The sequence below is a fragment of the Lolium rigidum genome, chromosome 3 (assembly GCF_022539505.1).
Source record: "Lolium rigidum isolate FL_2022 chromosome 3, APGP_CSIRO_Lrig_0.1, whole genome shotgun sequence".
Classification (NCBI taxonomy): domain Eukaryota; kingdom Viridiplantae; phylum Streptophyta; class Magnoliopsida; order Poales; family Poaceae; genus Lolium; species Lolium rigidum.
In genome coordinates, this window is record NC_061510.1 from 250077351 (window position 1) to 250092898 (window position 15548).

The window sequence follows — 15548 nt, forward strand, 5'->3', positions numbered from 1 at the left end:
TATTCAAATATAAAAATGTTCAAATTAAAAAATGTTCATAATTTGAAAATGTTCAGATTAAAAAGGATATGAAAAGAAAACAGAAACAGCAAAAAATGAAACCGGAGAAACCAGGAAAACCGACCAGAACCAGAAAACGGAGAAAACCAACTGGAAAGTTCTAGAATTATTCGCAAAACCGGAAAAACCCAGAACACACAGTTTGTACTGGGCCGGCCCAGTTTGAATCGCTAAGGTAGGAAAGGGGTACGCGGAGGCTGGCTAACCGACGCAATAAGCGTCAAATAGGATTTCCCGTTGACCAGCGTAAGGAGTGAGCGTCAAATAGTGATTGTTTTTTGACGGTCGTCAAATAGTGATTACCAATTGTCAAACTGCCTTGGCGACCTTGAGGAGCTTGGGCTGGGCCGTATCTCACACAGAGTAGACCGGATTTTCTTTTATGGGCCGATTAGAGCAGCCCAATGTTTTCTTTCCCCTTCCCTAATTTTCATTTATGTGTCGCTGACATGTGGTGGTCCTATAAAGTGATAAATATGCAAAAATTCCGCCGCCGTCTTCTTCCTCCGGCCAAGGGCCACCCAGGATCCAGTCGACTGATTCCGTCGCCATTGTTAGCTGATAATGGAGATCTCCCTGCCCTAGATTATCAGATTAATCTTCCTCACTCCTCAGTTCCTTTTGTGAAACGGACACTATCTCGGTGCCTCCGCTGCTTAAATTTACTTCTTTTTTTCTTCCTTATCTCGCGCGAATCTGTTCCCATCTGTGCTGTGCAAAATGGGATGGCTTTTTAGTCTCTCTTTTCACCGGAGCTATTGATCCGTACGGCATCTTAAATTTAGCTGATGAATCGACGAGGAAAGCCGAGGAAGAGGCGTTGGGGAATAACTTGGGATATGGTTGGTCCTTCGCTTGTATAGTAATTTACTTGGAATGATTTTGTGTGACTAGATCCTTATGCGATTAGATCCAGTCTCCATGATTTGATTATCATAGCCAGGGTACCATAATATGCTCCATAGCCACATGATTTTGATTCTTTGACGGTTGTGCGTAATAGCAGTATGATGAAGCAGATGTTAATTCTCTGACGGTTGTGCGGCAGCAGCCAGCAGCAATCTTATTGCGTGTTTGGCAAAACAAACATCAGTTTGGGGAGTCAGATGCGAGTTACTTGAACACATATACAGATACTGATCCCATGAACAGATTAGTGGGATTCAGATTACACAGATGCTTCTGTAGAGTCTGATTTTGAGGGAGCAGTTGACATCAATCGCAATATGCAGCAACCTCGTCATGCTGACCAAAGTGTATTGATTTAGCAGAGAAGATAGATCCATGTAGATGTTCTCCTAATCGAGTCTAATCACCCAGTTTTGCCACCTCTTTGTAAGTTCATCAATGAATGTACTGATGCTTATTGCTGAACTCTGTATATGGGCTGTTACTTTACCTTCTGAAGTTCTGCTTGCCTGTGCCTTCTAAACATATGTTCCATCTGATGACTCCGCCTGTCTCCAGTTTGCCCACTTTCAGGAAATTAGCCATCTTGAGGTAACTATTTTTTTTGCATTATTTCTTTCTCTCCCCTTTTTAAAAGCTGTTTGACTAAAATGAGAGATGATCACTTAATATAAACCACCATGTAGATGGCAAGATCTGAAAGTGACATAATAAACAATCACAGTATGAAGAAAACAAGCAAAATCATTGATATACTCAGAAGTCAGAAGTCTACAGCGAATCAAAAGCTACTAGGGTACACATTATAGTAGTTGGACATAATCTAGTTCTAGTAGTCACTTGTCTTGTATATTTGACTAGTCTCCTCCTCTCGGCCTCTCCCCCATTGTCTCATGGAGAAACTTCATTTGGCAGTTCTGGTTCTTCCCGTCCTTCTTGGGTTAGCTCTGTTATACATTTGTGACATCGTATGGCTAAGGCCAGAGAGGATAAGAAGGAGATGGAGGAAGCAGGGTGTAAGGGGTCCCAGACCTACTTTGCTTTATGGAAACACCCAGGAGATGAAGAAGATCCGACAAGATCTCGCGCCTGCGCAGAAACAAGACACCAATAACTACGTATACACCCTCTTCCCTCACTTGCTTGTCTGGACAAAAACATATGGTATGTATCTATCCAGAGCTTCCATTAGTGTCTTCTCTTGTATTTGTATGTTAGTGTGCCGATCAGATTCATGTATGATCGTAATCATCTAACTATCCAAGCTTAAGAAGGTATTTCTCATACCATAGACCTTTACACTGAACATTAGTTTGGAGAAGTAGCTCCGAAGTTATTGCTTAGACAAAAAGGCTTATTTTATACAGGAAAGGTGTCAATATCAACATTTTTATTAATCTAATTTTCTTTGGAGAAGCAGTTACAATGAAAGTTTACACAATGACCATGAAAGACCGTGATCTTTTTAACAGTAAAACGTGTTCTCTATTTGGAAGCCTTTCGTAATATGTTACAGTATGGATTAGATAGCTCATGGATGTCGTTATTCTTGCGCCTCCAGCATACTGTTCACACCTAGTAAACTCGATAGAGAATGACTGATTGACATATTTCCAGCATAATGGTCTCTCATAGGACAGGAAGAGCAGTTGCCAAAAAAAATTAGGACAGGAAGAGCAACTCAGATAGTCAGTATAGAAGTTATGGATCTTACGAGTTGAAAAGATTGACAGTTAGAAGCTACTCTCTGCGTCCACAAATATGTGTACTTTTAGATTCCCGCAAAAAAAACTTTTAGATAATGTTCTAGGTGAAACTTTTTTAAGTTTGACCAACTTTATAGAATATTATAGCATTATTTATGCCATGAAATTATTATCACTAGATGCATCTCGGAATGTAGTTTCATAATATACTAATCACATGTCATAAATATTGCTACAGTTTTCTATAAAGTTGGTCAAACATAAGAAAGTCTGACTTAGGAAAAACCTAAAATCACACTTATTTGTGGATGGAGGGAGTATCTTTAGATGTTAGAATTTTCTCTTAAACATAGGAACCCTGATGGTATAACCTTTTTTTTACACTAAACATGTTTGTACAGTTCTAGTGTTTTGGTTAATTATAGGTTGTTTTGTACACCCTAAATTTCTGCACCTGAGTGGTGCCCAGCCAGACCAGATAGAGCACCACAGTGATGATTTAACAAGTCCAGCGAAGAGCACCAGGTACGCTGACTTCGTGGTAGAGTGGACAAACGACAAGAATCGCCAAACTCCTTGTTTGGCATCAATGTGGTGGCATCAACAATCTCAGATAGATAAAGGAACTCAATGATTCGTTGAACGTTGAGTACAATACTAGTGTTAATCTAGAGTGCTGTTAGAGCCAAGTGATTCTCTACACATACTTTTCTGAAGATGCTGTTCAACTAATACTTAACTAAATGTGTGAAGTGATGGCTAGTTGCTGATAAATCCGTCCAATGATTCTTAATTTGTATTTGCATTTTGTGTGCGACCCCCTACATTTCCCAGCTAATTTATATAAAAAAACTATGGAAATTTGGTTTAGTATAAAGTATTGTAGAAAATTCCCAGATCTATTTTGCTAACAAGTAGTATTTAATATGCAACTAAATAAGTTTAGTCTAAACAGTATTCAGAATACGTTGTTGTGATTTATGTGTGTCCACTCTTCTTATGGCGATGCTATTGGATTGTGAATTTGCATAGGGTCGGTGTTCCTCTATTCAATAGGAGCTGTGGATATTCTGTATATTTCTGACCCTGCCATGGTCAAGGACATGAGCCACTGCACATCATCACAGCTCGGGAAGCCTATTTATCTACAGAAATCTCGCAAACCGCTCTTTGGCGAAGGTATCTTGATATCGAATGGCGATATATGGGCCTATGAGAGGAAGATCATTGCACCGGAGCTCTTCATGGAGAAGATTAAGGTGCTTTCAATTGCTTAAGACAGTGCTTAAACATGGGTTGGAAAACTGAAAACATGGTTAACCGTCATAGTTGTATTTCTGAAGAACATAACGGTTGCAAAATATGATGTTTGCAGGTCATGATAGGACTAATCGTGGAGGCTTCTGTCCCATTGTTGGAAGCATGGGAAAGCATGCTTGACAACTCAGGAGGGATTAGAGAGATAGATGTTGATGGATATATGCGGAACTTCTCCGCAGATGTAATCGCGAGGGCGTGTTTCGGGAGTGATTTCGCAACAGGCGAAGAAATATTCTCCAAGCTAAGGCAGCTTCAGAAGGCGATTTCTCAGCAAGATTCACTTGTTGGACTATCTGCACTGTGGTAAGTGACTAAAAGTACAATATCCAACGTAATGAAAACAAATTGTGAAATGTGATTATTCCTTTGTGAATTGATTTGGGTAAATAAGGAACACAGGATGGCAGTGCCAATACATAAATCACAAAAAATCAAGATATGCACACATTCAGAAGTGCTTCCAAAATGGTTACTTAAATTAAGATGATATGCTGCCATGGGGCAAAGTCTAGCCTTGTCTTCTCATATAGTTAAATTAATGTTAAGTATAAATTGTGTTATGATAGGAAGTACTTACCAACCAAAAGCAATAAAGAAATGCGAGAGCTGGAGCAAGAAGTCCGGTTACTCATCCTGGATGTTGCCAGACGCGAGGGCAGCAGCAGCAGTAACAGCAACATCTACATGCACACTACCCACAATGACCTTCTGCGCTCGATTGTCGATGGCGCTCAGCAGTGCCCCAGCTACCCTGGCACTGCCGAGGACTTCATCGTCGACAACTGCAAGAATATGTACTTCGGTGGTCATGAGACCACTGCGATCACTGCTACCTGGTGCCTAATGTTACTTGCCACACACCCAGAGTGGCAGGACCGTGCCCGTGCCGAGGCTCTAGATGTGTGTTGTGGAGACACAGCAATCGATTTTGACGTCCTTCGGCGACTGAAGACAGTGAGAAATTATCTCATCATCTCTCCATGCACTCATCAGTCTTCGTCAACTATCACGCCATTGGCATAACTGTTATGTTCTCTTTTTTCAGATCACCATGGTGATCCAGGAGACGGTCCGACTGTTCCCTCCAGCGTCACTTATGGTGCGTGAAGCCCTGACAGACGTCAAGCTCGGAGGCCTCGACGTCCCACAGGGAACAATCATCCAGGCTGGCATTGCGGTGGTGCACCTTGACAGGGACATTTGGGGCCAGGACGCCGGTGAGTTCCGGCCAGACCGGTTCATGAACGGTGCCGCCGCAGCGTGCAAGCCGGCACACATGTATATGCCGTTTGGGCATGGGCCAAGATCCTGTCCAGGCCAGCACCTGGCGGTGGTGGAGCTCAAGGTGTTGCTCGTGCGCCTGCTGAGCAAGTACAGCTTCTCGCCGTCACCAGGGTACCGGCACGCGCCGCTGTTCAGGCTGACCATTGAGCCCGGGTTCGGCATGCCGCTCGTGGTCACAAGGCTTCCATGATCTCTGGCTGTTAGCAGGAACGTACCGATGCTTGTGATCAGCAAGGCGGTGGTTGTGTGCATCTTAGAAAACAGAGGCCGTGAGTGAGCTCATGTGGCTGTGTCAACTCAACTCGACGTTGAAATCAATGAAGCTTCCGTTTTCATGTAAAATGTCTGTGTCGATACATTCCGCTGCTAAAGATTCGACAAGTTCAGACAGGTTTGGCAAAATAAAGTACAGCTATTGGTGTTCGCCGAATTTTGTGTGTTCTATGTGATGGGGTGGCACAACCACCACCACTATGCCTGTGTGAAATAGATAAACTTTGAGGAAAGTTTCAACCAATAGATGCAGCGAAAAAACAATCACAAGCACACACAAGTGACACAAGGATTTACCTGGAAAACATCCTCAACTTGAGGAGGAAAAACCATGGGTGTGAATCAATCGGTCTACATAAGCTTCACTATAAGCAACCTGGGTACAAAGTCTTCTCTATAAAATCTAGAGATTACAACACACATCACCTCGTTGCCCACCGGCAACTACAACACCAACCACAAGAGATTTGTCCTCTTCAGTAATCAACAAGCTGCTCTTAAACCGCAGATCCAATCAGCACCAAATTTGGCAGATAAGCATAATATAAGTTCTCAACATACTGACCAAAAATCAGCTCAATTGGAAACCGTTTGTCTGCCCAAACTGTTCGCCCCCAAAACTACTCGGTGTTGAAACTTCAGCAATCCAAACTAACTTCACCGCTCTCAAATCTGATTCTCCTCTGACCCAAATCTCAAACCAGCTATCCAGATCAAAGTACTCAAAATAAGGAACAAGCTCACTGAGTTTGAGCCAATCCAAAAACGTTTAAGCCTGCAAACACCAGCTTGAAGACATACCGGTCAGATCTGGACAAGGGTCACCTTTCCTTCTTCTTTCTCTCTTCTCACTTGGCTGTGGTGTTCTAGTGTGTTCTCTCACCCTCTCACAGCAGCAGCCACGTCCCGACTTGCTCTTGCTCTCTCAGTTCCACCAAGGGCGGCTAGGGTTTTCTCCTTATCTACCTCTAAAGTAGGCAGCACAACCGTTGGATGCGAACCTCGAACAACGGTTGATACATGTTGAACTTTCTGGGCTGATGTTGGGCTGCCAACACACCTCCATGTGGAGGGACATGGCCCAACACTATGCATGTACTAACCCAAAACAATATAAAACCCAGCGCGGCGAACCCGCACGCTGAGGAACTAGAACTCCTCATCAATTTGGAGTACAAGGTAAGTGAAGATCACATGTTTCGAAATCCTCGTATCTCTTTGTAAACCGACCTATTCCGTAGATTAGATCTGGATGTATCTTAGATTCTTAGTATATACACCCGTCATGTTGCCTTGTACCGCTAGCTTAGTGGTTTAAACCTATGATTTATGCCATTTAACCAATTGCTAGCAGTGTTACCTGGTGGGTATAACCGTATAAGTGAAGCTAGAAGTGAAGAGAAGGGCTGAGCAAGGAAGATTAACCTCCAAGATCGCCAAACAAAAAAATTAGCACAAGAGCAATTGCAAAACTCAAAAGGAGTTAGCTGAGAAGAAACAACTCGATAAAAAAAGAAAGTGAAAAACAATTAGAAAAGATGAGAAGCGGAAGGCAGAGTTTTAAGATCGAAAGACTGGAGGAGGGAAGGGAGGAGAACCTGGTGATGATGGTGGATCTAGTGAGTATGGATCCACACACTAAAGAATGTTAGGAGATTCGGAGGCCTGAGATTGGAACCAAAAAAGGGAAGAAGAGAGGTTGCTGCTGCTCGTGCTACTTTTGTTGTTGTTGTTGTGGTGATAGTGGCGACGGCAACGCTGCTATGAAAAACTGATCATTCTCTTCTTGTTGATCCATCATGGTTTTCTTTCCAAACTTCTATGCATCATATGCTGCCTCGTTTGTACTATGCATTTGTTCGAAACTTTGTTCTTGTTTCGAGCTATCTATGTTTTAATTTTGGAAATTGATGCCTCGAGCTTAAATCATGTTTGTGTTGAAAATCCTAATTTGTGATATAATATAATGAATGTGCCAGGCAGAAGAGATCCAGCGTACATGTACCATATGCGGGACCTGTTTCCTTGCGACACTTTTTGCACCATAAAAAGACGATACGATACACATGTACATCGCATCTGCGTTATGTGCTCTAGAGATGCTCCTGTTCTCTTTCATCCACGTCGTAACAAATCCTAGGCTCCCTGCACCAGGTTTTTTTTTTTTTAGTGGAAGGCTCCCTGCACCAGCTGATCTGGGCTGTCGTATATGCCCTTAGGCCTAGCGGCACACACCAGCCCAAACAGATGAAGCCCATTTCAGCCTCCATTACCTACAGAATAAAAGCCCAGTCGCACGAATAACCGCACAACACCTCTAATGGGTACAAAAAAAAACATAACCGATCACTAAACTAATACTGTAGTACTCAGCTAGCAAAACCCATCTCAAAAAAAAAAGCTAGCAAAACCAAAAATAAATAGAGTATATTTAGGAAACCAAAATATCCCTCTAAAAAAACCAAAAACAAATAAACTGCTCGCTCCGGTCCGCCGCCTTCTTCCTCCGGCCAAGGACCACCCACCACGATCCAGTCGACTGATCCCGTCGCCATTGCTGGCTTATACTGGAGCTCCGCCCTCCCTAAATCTTCAGAGTAATTCCCCAGTTCTTTTTGTGAAGCGGACACTGTCTTGGTGACTCCGCTGCTTTCATTTACTTTTGTTTCTTTACCTCGCGCGAATCTGTTCCCATCTGTGTTGTGCAAAATGGATTGACTTTTTAGTCTCTCTTTTCTTCGGAGGTATTGATCTGTATAGTATCGAAAATTTTAGCTGTTGAATTGACGAGGAAAGCCGAGGAAGCGAGGGGCTGGGGGATAAATTTTTTATAGGGCTGGCCCTTATCTTGTAGGATTGTCAGTCAAACTAATTATTTAGTTTAATTCCTGTGACTGGATGGTTATCCGATTAGACCCAATCTCCACGATTTGATTATCATATTATGTTAGGGTACTAACATAATATTATGCTGCATAGCCTCATTGATTTTGTTGTGCGGCAGCAGCCATCTTATTCCATGTTTGCCGAAACAAACATCAGTTTTGATTACCAGTCTGGGGACTCAGATGCAGATGCTTCTCTATATTATATTCTAGATTGACATGCGTTCAACATGGCACTGAGAGTTACCTGAACACAGATAAAGATATTGATCCCAGTAATAGATTACTGGGATTCAGATGACTCGGATGCTTCTCTAGAGTCGGATTTCAATGGAGCAGTTGACATCAATCGCACCATACAGCAATTGTGGTCATGCTGAACAAACTGTATTGATTTAGCAGAGAAGATGGATCCATCTTGATATTCTTGTAATCAAGTCTAGTCACCCCTTGGCCACCACCTTGCAAGTTCATCAAAGGATGTGCTGATCCTTACCGTTGAACTCTGTATATGGATGTATCTCCTCAACATATGTTCCATCTGATGACCCCACCTGCCTCAACTTTGCCTCCTTTTAGGAAATTAGCAATCTAATAAACTGGGAGCATACTCGTGGTAGATTGCAAGATCTGGAAGTAATCTAATAAACAATCAAAGGTAGAAGAAGGCAAAAATATATTTCATATGCTCAAAACTCCAAAAGAATAGAAATCTACTACTAGATTGCATAGTGTAGTAGTTGGACATAATCTAATGGTCATTTTTCTTATATTTTTTTACTAGTCTCCCCCTCTCGGCCTCTTCCCCACTGCCTCATGGAGAAACTTCATCTGCTAGTTCTGGTTCTCTCCTTCCTTCTTGGGCTAGCTCTGTTATACATCTGTGAGATCCTATGGCTAAGGCCAGAGAGGGCAAGAAAGAGATGGAGGAAGCAGGGTGTAAGGGGTCCCAGGCCTACTTTGCTCTCTGGCAACACCCAGGAGATGAAGAGGATCCGACAAGATCTCCCGCCTGCGCAGAAGCAAGACATCAATAGCTACACACACACCATCTTCCCTCACTTGCTTCTCTGGAGAGAAACATATGGTATGTATTCATTCAGAAGTTCTATGCATGTATTTTTATCTTGTATTTGTATGTTTGTGACTTTGTGTTCCAATCAGGTTCATGCATGGTCGTAATCATCTAATCATCCAAGTTTAGGCAGTTTTTTCCTGATACCGTAGACCTTTAAACTGAAAACTAGCTAGGAGAAGCTGCTCCAAAGATCTTATTGCTTCCATATAAGGCTTATTTTATATGGGAAAGGTGTCAATATCAACATGTTTATTAATCTAGTTTTCCTGGAACTAGCCCCACATTTTTTTTACACAATGACTGCCAAACCACACACTTTCTTTTGCCTTTTATTTAACTGTAAAATATGTTCTTTATTTGGAAGGCATCTGTGATATGTCATGGATTCGATGGCTCACAAATGTTGTTCTTATGATGTACTGTTTCAGTATGCTTTTCACGACTATCAAAAGATGATAGAGAAAAATGAATGATTGGCATATTCCAGCATTAAAAAGTTATGGATCCACCCTTGCAACTTTATTACAAAGAGAGAAAACTACAGTATACTTGATTACATGTTCTGCACCGTAGTGTTGCTTGTAGTTTATTTTCGAAACATGAAACTAGTCATACCAAAAAATTGATCCTGACAGGATTCGAACCCTGGTCAACAGGGTAATGTCACTTGTAGTTACTGCCAAGGAATAATCCTCATCAGTTATTACTTTAGCTGGGTATATAGATGATCTCTCACAACACAGGATAAGTAACTCAGTACTCAGTATAGAAGTAACAGATCTTTCGAGTTTAACAGATTGAAAGCTACTTCTGATTTTTTTAGTGGAGCTAATTCTGATGTTGGAATTTGCTCTTAAACACTGGAATCCTGATCGTATAACCTTTTTTGTACACCCTACACATGTTCATTATAATACTAGTTTTGGTTAATTCTAGGTTGTTTTGTACACCCTAAATTTTTACACTTGAGTGGTGCCCAGCCTGACCAGATGGAGTGCCACAGCGTTGATTCCACAAGTCCACCAAAGAGCGCAGAGTATGCCGACTTTGTGGTATAGTGCCCAGTTCCAAGATCGCCAGACAGATTGATCCTGAATGTTTGGCACCAATGCTCGACAATCTCAGATAGATGAATAGCTCAATGATTTCGTGAACTTGAGTATAATACTAGTGTTAATCTGGAGTACTGTTAGAGCCAAGTGATTCTCTGTACATTTTTTTGCCCTGTTTTATGAAGATGCATTTCAACTAATACTTAAAAAAATACGTGAAGTGATCGTTATTTGTTCATGTGTGCGATGGTTCTTCATTTTTTTGTTGCATTTTGTGTGCAACGGCCCTGCCATTTCCCAGATTATTTATATACTATGGAATTTGGTTTAATATAAAGTACTGTAGAAGATTCTCAGATATATTTTGCTAGCAAATATATACTATGCAACGGTAAGTTTAGTCTAAACAGTATTTGAAAAACGTTATTGTGATTTATTCCTTGTGTCCATTCTTATGTGATGCTATCGGATTGTGAATTTTGCATAGGGTCGGTATTCCTCTATTCAACAGGAGCTGTGGACATTCTGTATGTTTCTGACCCTGGCATGGTGAAGGACGTAATCCATTGCACATCATCAGAGCTCGGGAGGCCTATTTATCTCCAGAAATCTCGCAAAGCACTGTTCGGCGATGGCATCTTGATGTCAAGTGGCGATATATGGGCCTATGAGAGGAAGGTCATTGCACCGGAGCTCTTCATGGAGAAGATTAAGGTGCTGTCAATTGCTTTAGACAATGCTTAAACATGGGTTGGATAACTGAAGACATGGTCAACTGCCATAGTTGCATTTTCTTTATTGCTCTTGGTTGAAAACATTACAGTTCCAAAAATAATGATTGCAGGTCATGGTAGGACTAATCGTGGAAGCTTCTGTCCCATTGTTGGAAGCATGGGAAAGCATGCTCGACAACTCGGGAGGGGTTACAGAGATAGATGTTGATGGATATATGCGGAACTTCTCAGCAGATGTAATCGCGAGAGCATGTTTTGGGAGTGATTTCGCAACAGGTGAAGAAATATTCTCCAAGCTGAGGCAACTTCAGAAGGCGATTTCTCAGCAAGATACACTTGTTGGACTATCTGCGCTGTGGTGAGTAACTAAGTAGAAAAAAATCCAACGTAATGAAAACACAATGCGTTTTTCCTTTGTCAATATGTAGTTGAAGTCCTGATTTGGGTAAACAAGGATTGCAGGACGTCAGTGCGATACATAAATCCCCAAAAAATCAAGATGCACATATTCAGAAATGTTTCTAAAATAGTCTTGTTACTTAAATTAAGATAATATGCTGCCACATAGCGAAGTCTAGCCTGGTCTGGTCATAAAGTAAACGAATGTTAAATAATTATTTTGTTTTTTGTTATTACAGGAAATATTTACCAACCAAGAGCAATAAAGAAATGCGAGAGCTGCAGCGTGAAGTACGGTTACTCATCCTTGATATTGCAAGCCGCGGAAACAGCAGCAACAGCAATAACAGCAGCGGCTGCACGCACACTACCCACAATGACCTTATGCGCTCGATTGTCGATGGCGCTCACCAGTGCCCCAGCTACAATGGCACCGCTGAGGACTTCATCGTCGACAACTGCAAAAACATCTACTTCGCTGGGCACGAGACCACGGCAATCACCGCCACCTGGTGCCTGATGTTACTCGCCACGCACCCGGAGTGGCAGGACCGTGCCCGTGCTGAGGCTCTAGAGGCGTGCTCTGGAGGCACAGCAATCGATTTCAACACCCTCCGACAACTGAAGACCGTGAGAAATCATCCCTCTGTGCACTCATCAGTCTTTAGCAATTGGCACGCCACTGGCATAACCATTGCATTCCTTTTTTTTTTCCAGATCACCATGGTGATCCAGGAGACTATGAGACTGTACCCTCCAGCGTCATCGACGATGCGCGAAGCCCTGATGGACATCAAGCTCGGTGGCCTTGACGTCCCGCAGGGAACAATCATCCAGACCCCCATTGCGGTACTGCACCTTGATAGGGACGTCTGGGGCCAGGATGCTGGCGAGTTCCGGCCAGACCGGTTTGCGAACGGTGCTGCTGCGGCGTGCAAGCCGGGGCACATGTATCTGCCGTTTGGGCATGGGCCAAGGATCTGTCCAGGGCAGCACCTGGCGATGGTGGAGCTGAAGGTGGTTCTCGTGCACCTGCTGAGCAAGTTTGCCTTCTCACCATCACCAGGGTACAGGCACGCGCCGCTGTTCCGGCTCACCATCGAGCCCGGGTTTGGCATGCCGCTTGTGGTCACAAAGCTGCCATGATCTCTGGCTGTCATCATAGGGAGAAACACCGGAAGTTAACTCTCATCGGTGTTGTATCACTCGATGTGACATTGAGACCAGGGAGTCCCCTGTTGGTTCCTTGCAGCTGTGATGGATTCTCTGTACATTTGGAAACTGGCATTGATTTGCCAATATATATGAAGCTACTGGTTCAGGTTTAAGCTAAAAATTTATGGTTGTCATATATGTTGAATCTTCCGCAAAAACTGTTTGCCCTGCCGTCCCATAAGTCTTTTTTTTTTTCACAACTAAAACAAGCAGCTCAATGTCACACACACAAAAAAAAAAGCAGCTCAGGAAACGGAACCGTGTTAGAGTACGTCATGGGCCTGGGCCCGGTTAGTCTTATGGTTTGCTTAGGGGTCAAGTAAGCCTTGCTTGGGAGTCAAGTAAACCTCTCTATATATGGAGAGGAGATGTATCAATCTAATCAAGCAAGAATTAAGAAGGAAATCCCTTCCCTCTTGCCCGGCCGTGGGCAAAAGGCCCCCGGCCGGCCTTCTCGCGCCCTCGCAGCCCTCTCTCACCCTCCCAAACCCTAGCAGCCACATAACAAACCGTGGTTCTTGAATCATGCGAGTAATTCTTTTTTGTTAAACTGAATGGTGTTAACTCGTGTATCAATCAGGCTGAGTGAGAAGGAAGGATGATTGGAAGTCGATTGTGATTACTTGTTGCAGTACTATACAGGTGAGTCTGCCTCTAGTGAAGACACGAAGAAAGTGCAATCTGATATAAGCTCCCTTTCATGAGATAAAAAAAAGTCGATTTCCGCCATCCCGTTTCCTTCTTTCAGGCCTGTAGATTTGTTATAACTTATGTAAGATGATGTAGAAATAAAGACATCAAAGTCAGCATGGCCGAGTGGTCTAAGGCGCCAGACTCAAGTTCTGGTCCTCTTACGAGGGCGTGGGTTCGAACCCCACTGCTGACAATATTTTTGTTTTCTATTTTTCCTAGTATTAAAAAAATGATCGGTCTCATGTTTGCGAATTTATCTTTTTTTTTATCGTATCTTAATTCTGTGATCTTTTTTTATGTTGTTCCTTGTAATAAAAAATCTTCTGACCATGCTCGGGTCTGTTAATACACATTGGTACATGTAATAGCAAAAGCATCACTTTGTATCAATTGTGATGTTGGAACTTATGAAAATTGCTTGAGATTTGTTAAAATTTAGATGTATCAACTTTAGTGGGATGGACTACTCCGTTTTATTTTTTTTCTAATAAAACAAACAAATCTACACATTAAAACGTGTTGTTTCTAAATCAACCTGATCAAAACTGCGTCGGTTAATTTGTTACGAAGACATCACATCGTCGAGACCATCATCCAAGTTGACTCACAATGTCTCTCAAAATATAAAAGTTGGTTCACAATGACACCTGAAATGCCGATCGAGCTCAATCTTTTGATGTGCGAATCGGACTGTCAATTCCTCCGCGCGAGTGTACGATGAAGGCAGCAACGGACAAGATGAAGAGCATCACTCTTGCTACGTGTCAGACATATAAATCCCACGTCCGTTTACAGCGAAAGTATGAGCCGGGCGAAAATTCCACGTTCGAGTCTGGGACTTTTCCTGGCCGTGCCACGGTGGCGTGGCTGCACGTGGCGCCAATGCCATGCCGCGCGCGCCGCCATTCGATTGATCTTCTCCGGCGACCGGATCAGAGCTTGGTGCCGCCGCTGCACTCTTGGCTCTGGACGCGCATCTCGGCGACGGCGAACGCGAACCTGCACTCGGAGTAGGCCACGGCGCGCCGATGGAAGAGGCCGAACAGCACGACGGTGCCGGGGACCCTGGTTGTGGCGTCGAGTGGCAGCGCCCCGCCCTCCATGTCCTCGGCCAGCTGCCGCGCGTCCCCGGCGGCGAGGAAGCGGTCCGCCTGCAGCGTGAGCGCGAGCCGCGCCTCCGCGTCGCCGCGGCTCGGGACGGCGCCCGGGCCGATCTGCGCGTCCCCGACGTGGGCGCCGCGGTAGGAGAGGTCGGCGTGCCCGCCGTCGGCGTAGGCGAAGGAGGCCATGTTCGGGTTGTGGACGGAGACCGTGAGGATGAGGGTGACGTTGAGGCGGAGGGACGGGGCCGGGAGGAGCGCGAACCGCGGCGCGACGCCCGTGAGCTCGGTGGAGACGAGGCGGATGGTGGGGTCGCGGACGCGGAGGACGGTGAGGAAGAGGACGAGGAGGACGACGGCCAGGGCGAGCAGCGCGGCGAGGGTGCCGAGGAGGCACCGCCGGCGGCGGCGGTGGCGGATCGCGGAGGAGGGCGTAAGGGGCTGCTTGGAGGACGCCATTGTGAATTCGGGGTGGGGAGGGAGCTCGATTTTGGATTTGTTGGGGGAGCGCAAGCTAGCACGGACACGATGCGATGGGGAGGACGTAGGGTGAGGGTGGGGAACTGTTGACGACGGACAGCTAGCCCAGCGTGGCGCCTGAACATAAGATGTCGTATCTGAAATTTCTGGTCCTTTCTGGAGGAAGGCATCTCCAACAGTACGACGTAAATAATCGGACCTAAACCGATGGACTCAAACTGACGACCGGCGTGGTTAAAAAATACTCTTGCACCCAGATCAGCGGCCCGACGTATTGATTGTTGTACGTGGAGATACAAACACGGCTTAAATATGTACTTCGGATGCGTCTCGGCGGACGCTGCACCGGTCACACCGCGT

The 15548-nt window shown here is 44.3% G+C and overlaps 3 protein-coding genes and 1 non-coding gene across 10 annotated transcripts; 3 read left to right on the forward strand and 1 right to left on the reverse strand.

Moving 5' to 3' along the window:
* Window positions 1-580: 580 nt before the first annotated feature.
* On the forward strand, window positions 581-5702 carry LOC124703270 (cytochrome P450 714C3-like). 6 transcript variants are annotated; one of them, XM_047235494.1, is made up of 6 exons: window positions 581-1765; window positions 1885-2133; window positions 3708-3934; window positions 4051-4298; window positions 4562-4949; window positions 5041-5702. In XM_047235494.1, exons 2-6 carry the CDS (start codon window positions 2031-2033, stop codon window positions 5467-5469), a joined length of 1395 nt encoding a protein of 464 aa, XP_047091450.1. In that variant the 5' UTR covers window positions 581-1765; window positions 1885-2030; the 3' UTR covers window positions 5470-5702. The 6 variants fall into 6 exon arrangements, with proteins under 6 accessions (XP_047091450.1, XP_047091447.1, XP_047091449.1 ...); XM_047235491.1 differs by having other exon boundaries at window positions 581-1560; window positions 1656-2133; XM_047235493.1 differs by having other exon boundaries at window positions 581-1560.
* Window positions 5703-7999: 2297 nt separating this feature from the next.
* LOC124703271 (cytochrome P450 714C3-like) lies at window positions 8000-13028 on the forward strand. 2 transcript variants are annotated; one of them, XM_047235498.1, is made up of 7 exons: window positions 8000-8149; window positions 9222-9524; window positions 11055-11281; window positions 11412-11659; window positions 11940-12330; window positions 12418-12851; window positions 12895-13028. In XM_047235498.1, the coding sequence occupies exons 2-6, from the start codon at window positions 9254-9256 to the stop codon at window positions 12844-12846; spliced, it is 1566 nt and encodes a 521-aa protein (XP_047091454.1). In that variant the 5' UTR covers window positions 8000-8149; window positions 9222-9253; the 3' UTR covers window positions 12847-12851; window positions 12895-13028. The 2 variants fall into 2 exon arrangements, with proteins under 2 accessions (XP_047091454.1, XP_047091453.1); XM_047235497.1 differs by having other exon boundaries at window positions 12418-13028.
* Window positions 13029-13717: 689 nt separating this feature from the next.
* TRNAL-CAA lies at window positions 13718-13801 on the forward strand. Its single transcript has one exon. It is a non-coding gene; the product is annotated as a tRNA-Leu (tRNA).
* A 739-nt stretch (window positions 13802-14540) lies between these two features.
* LOC124696343 lies at window positions 14541-15167 on the reverse strand. The gene has a single exon (XM_047229075.1). The coding sequence runs from the start codon at window positions 15165-15167 to the stop codon at window positions 14541-14543; it is 627 nt and encodes a 208-aa protein (XP_047085031.1).
* Window positions 15168-15548: the final 381 nt, after the last annotated feature.

Excerpts from the sequence above, each read along its gene's own strand:
- LOC124703270 (XM_047235490.1), top strand. The coding sequence starts at position 1,863 with ATGGAGAAACTTCATTTGGCAGTTCTGGTTCTTCCCGTCCTTCTTGGG. Across the intron at positions 4,299-4,561 it reads GTTGGACTATCTGCACTGTG|GAAGTACTTACCAACCAAAA; the intron begins GTAAGTGACTAA and ends GTGTTATGATAG. Across the intron at positions 4,950-5,040 it reads TCCTTCGGCGACTGAAGACA|ATCACCATGGTGATCCAGGA; the intron begins GTGAGAAATTAT and ends CTCTTTTTTCAG.
- LOC124703271 (XM_047235497.1), top strand. The coding sequence starts at position 9,254 with ATGGAGAAACTTCATCTGCTAGTTCTGGTTCTCTCCTTCCTTCTTGGG. Across the intron at positions 9,525-11,054 it reads TCTCTGGAGAGAAACATATG|GGTCGGTATTCCTCTATTCA; the intron begins GTATGTATTCAT and ends AATTTTGCATAG. Across the intron at positions 11,660-11,939 it reads GTTGGACTATCTGCGCTGTG|GAAATATTTACCAACCAAGA; the intron begins GTGAGTAACTAA and ends TTGTTATTACAG.
- LOC124696343 (XM_047229075.1), bottom strand. The coding sequence starts at position 15,167 with ATGGCGTCCTCCAAGCAGCCCCTTACGCCCTCCTCCGCGATCCGCCAC.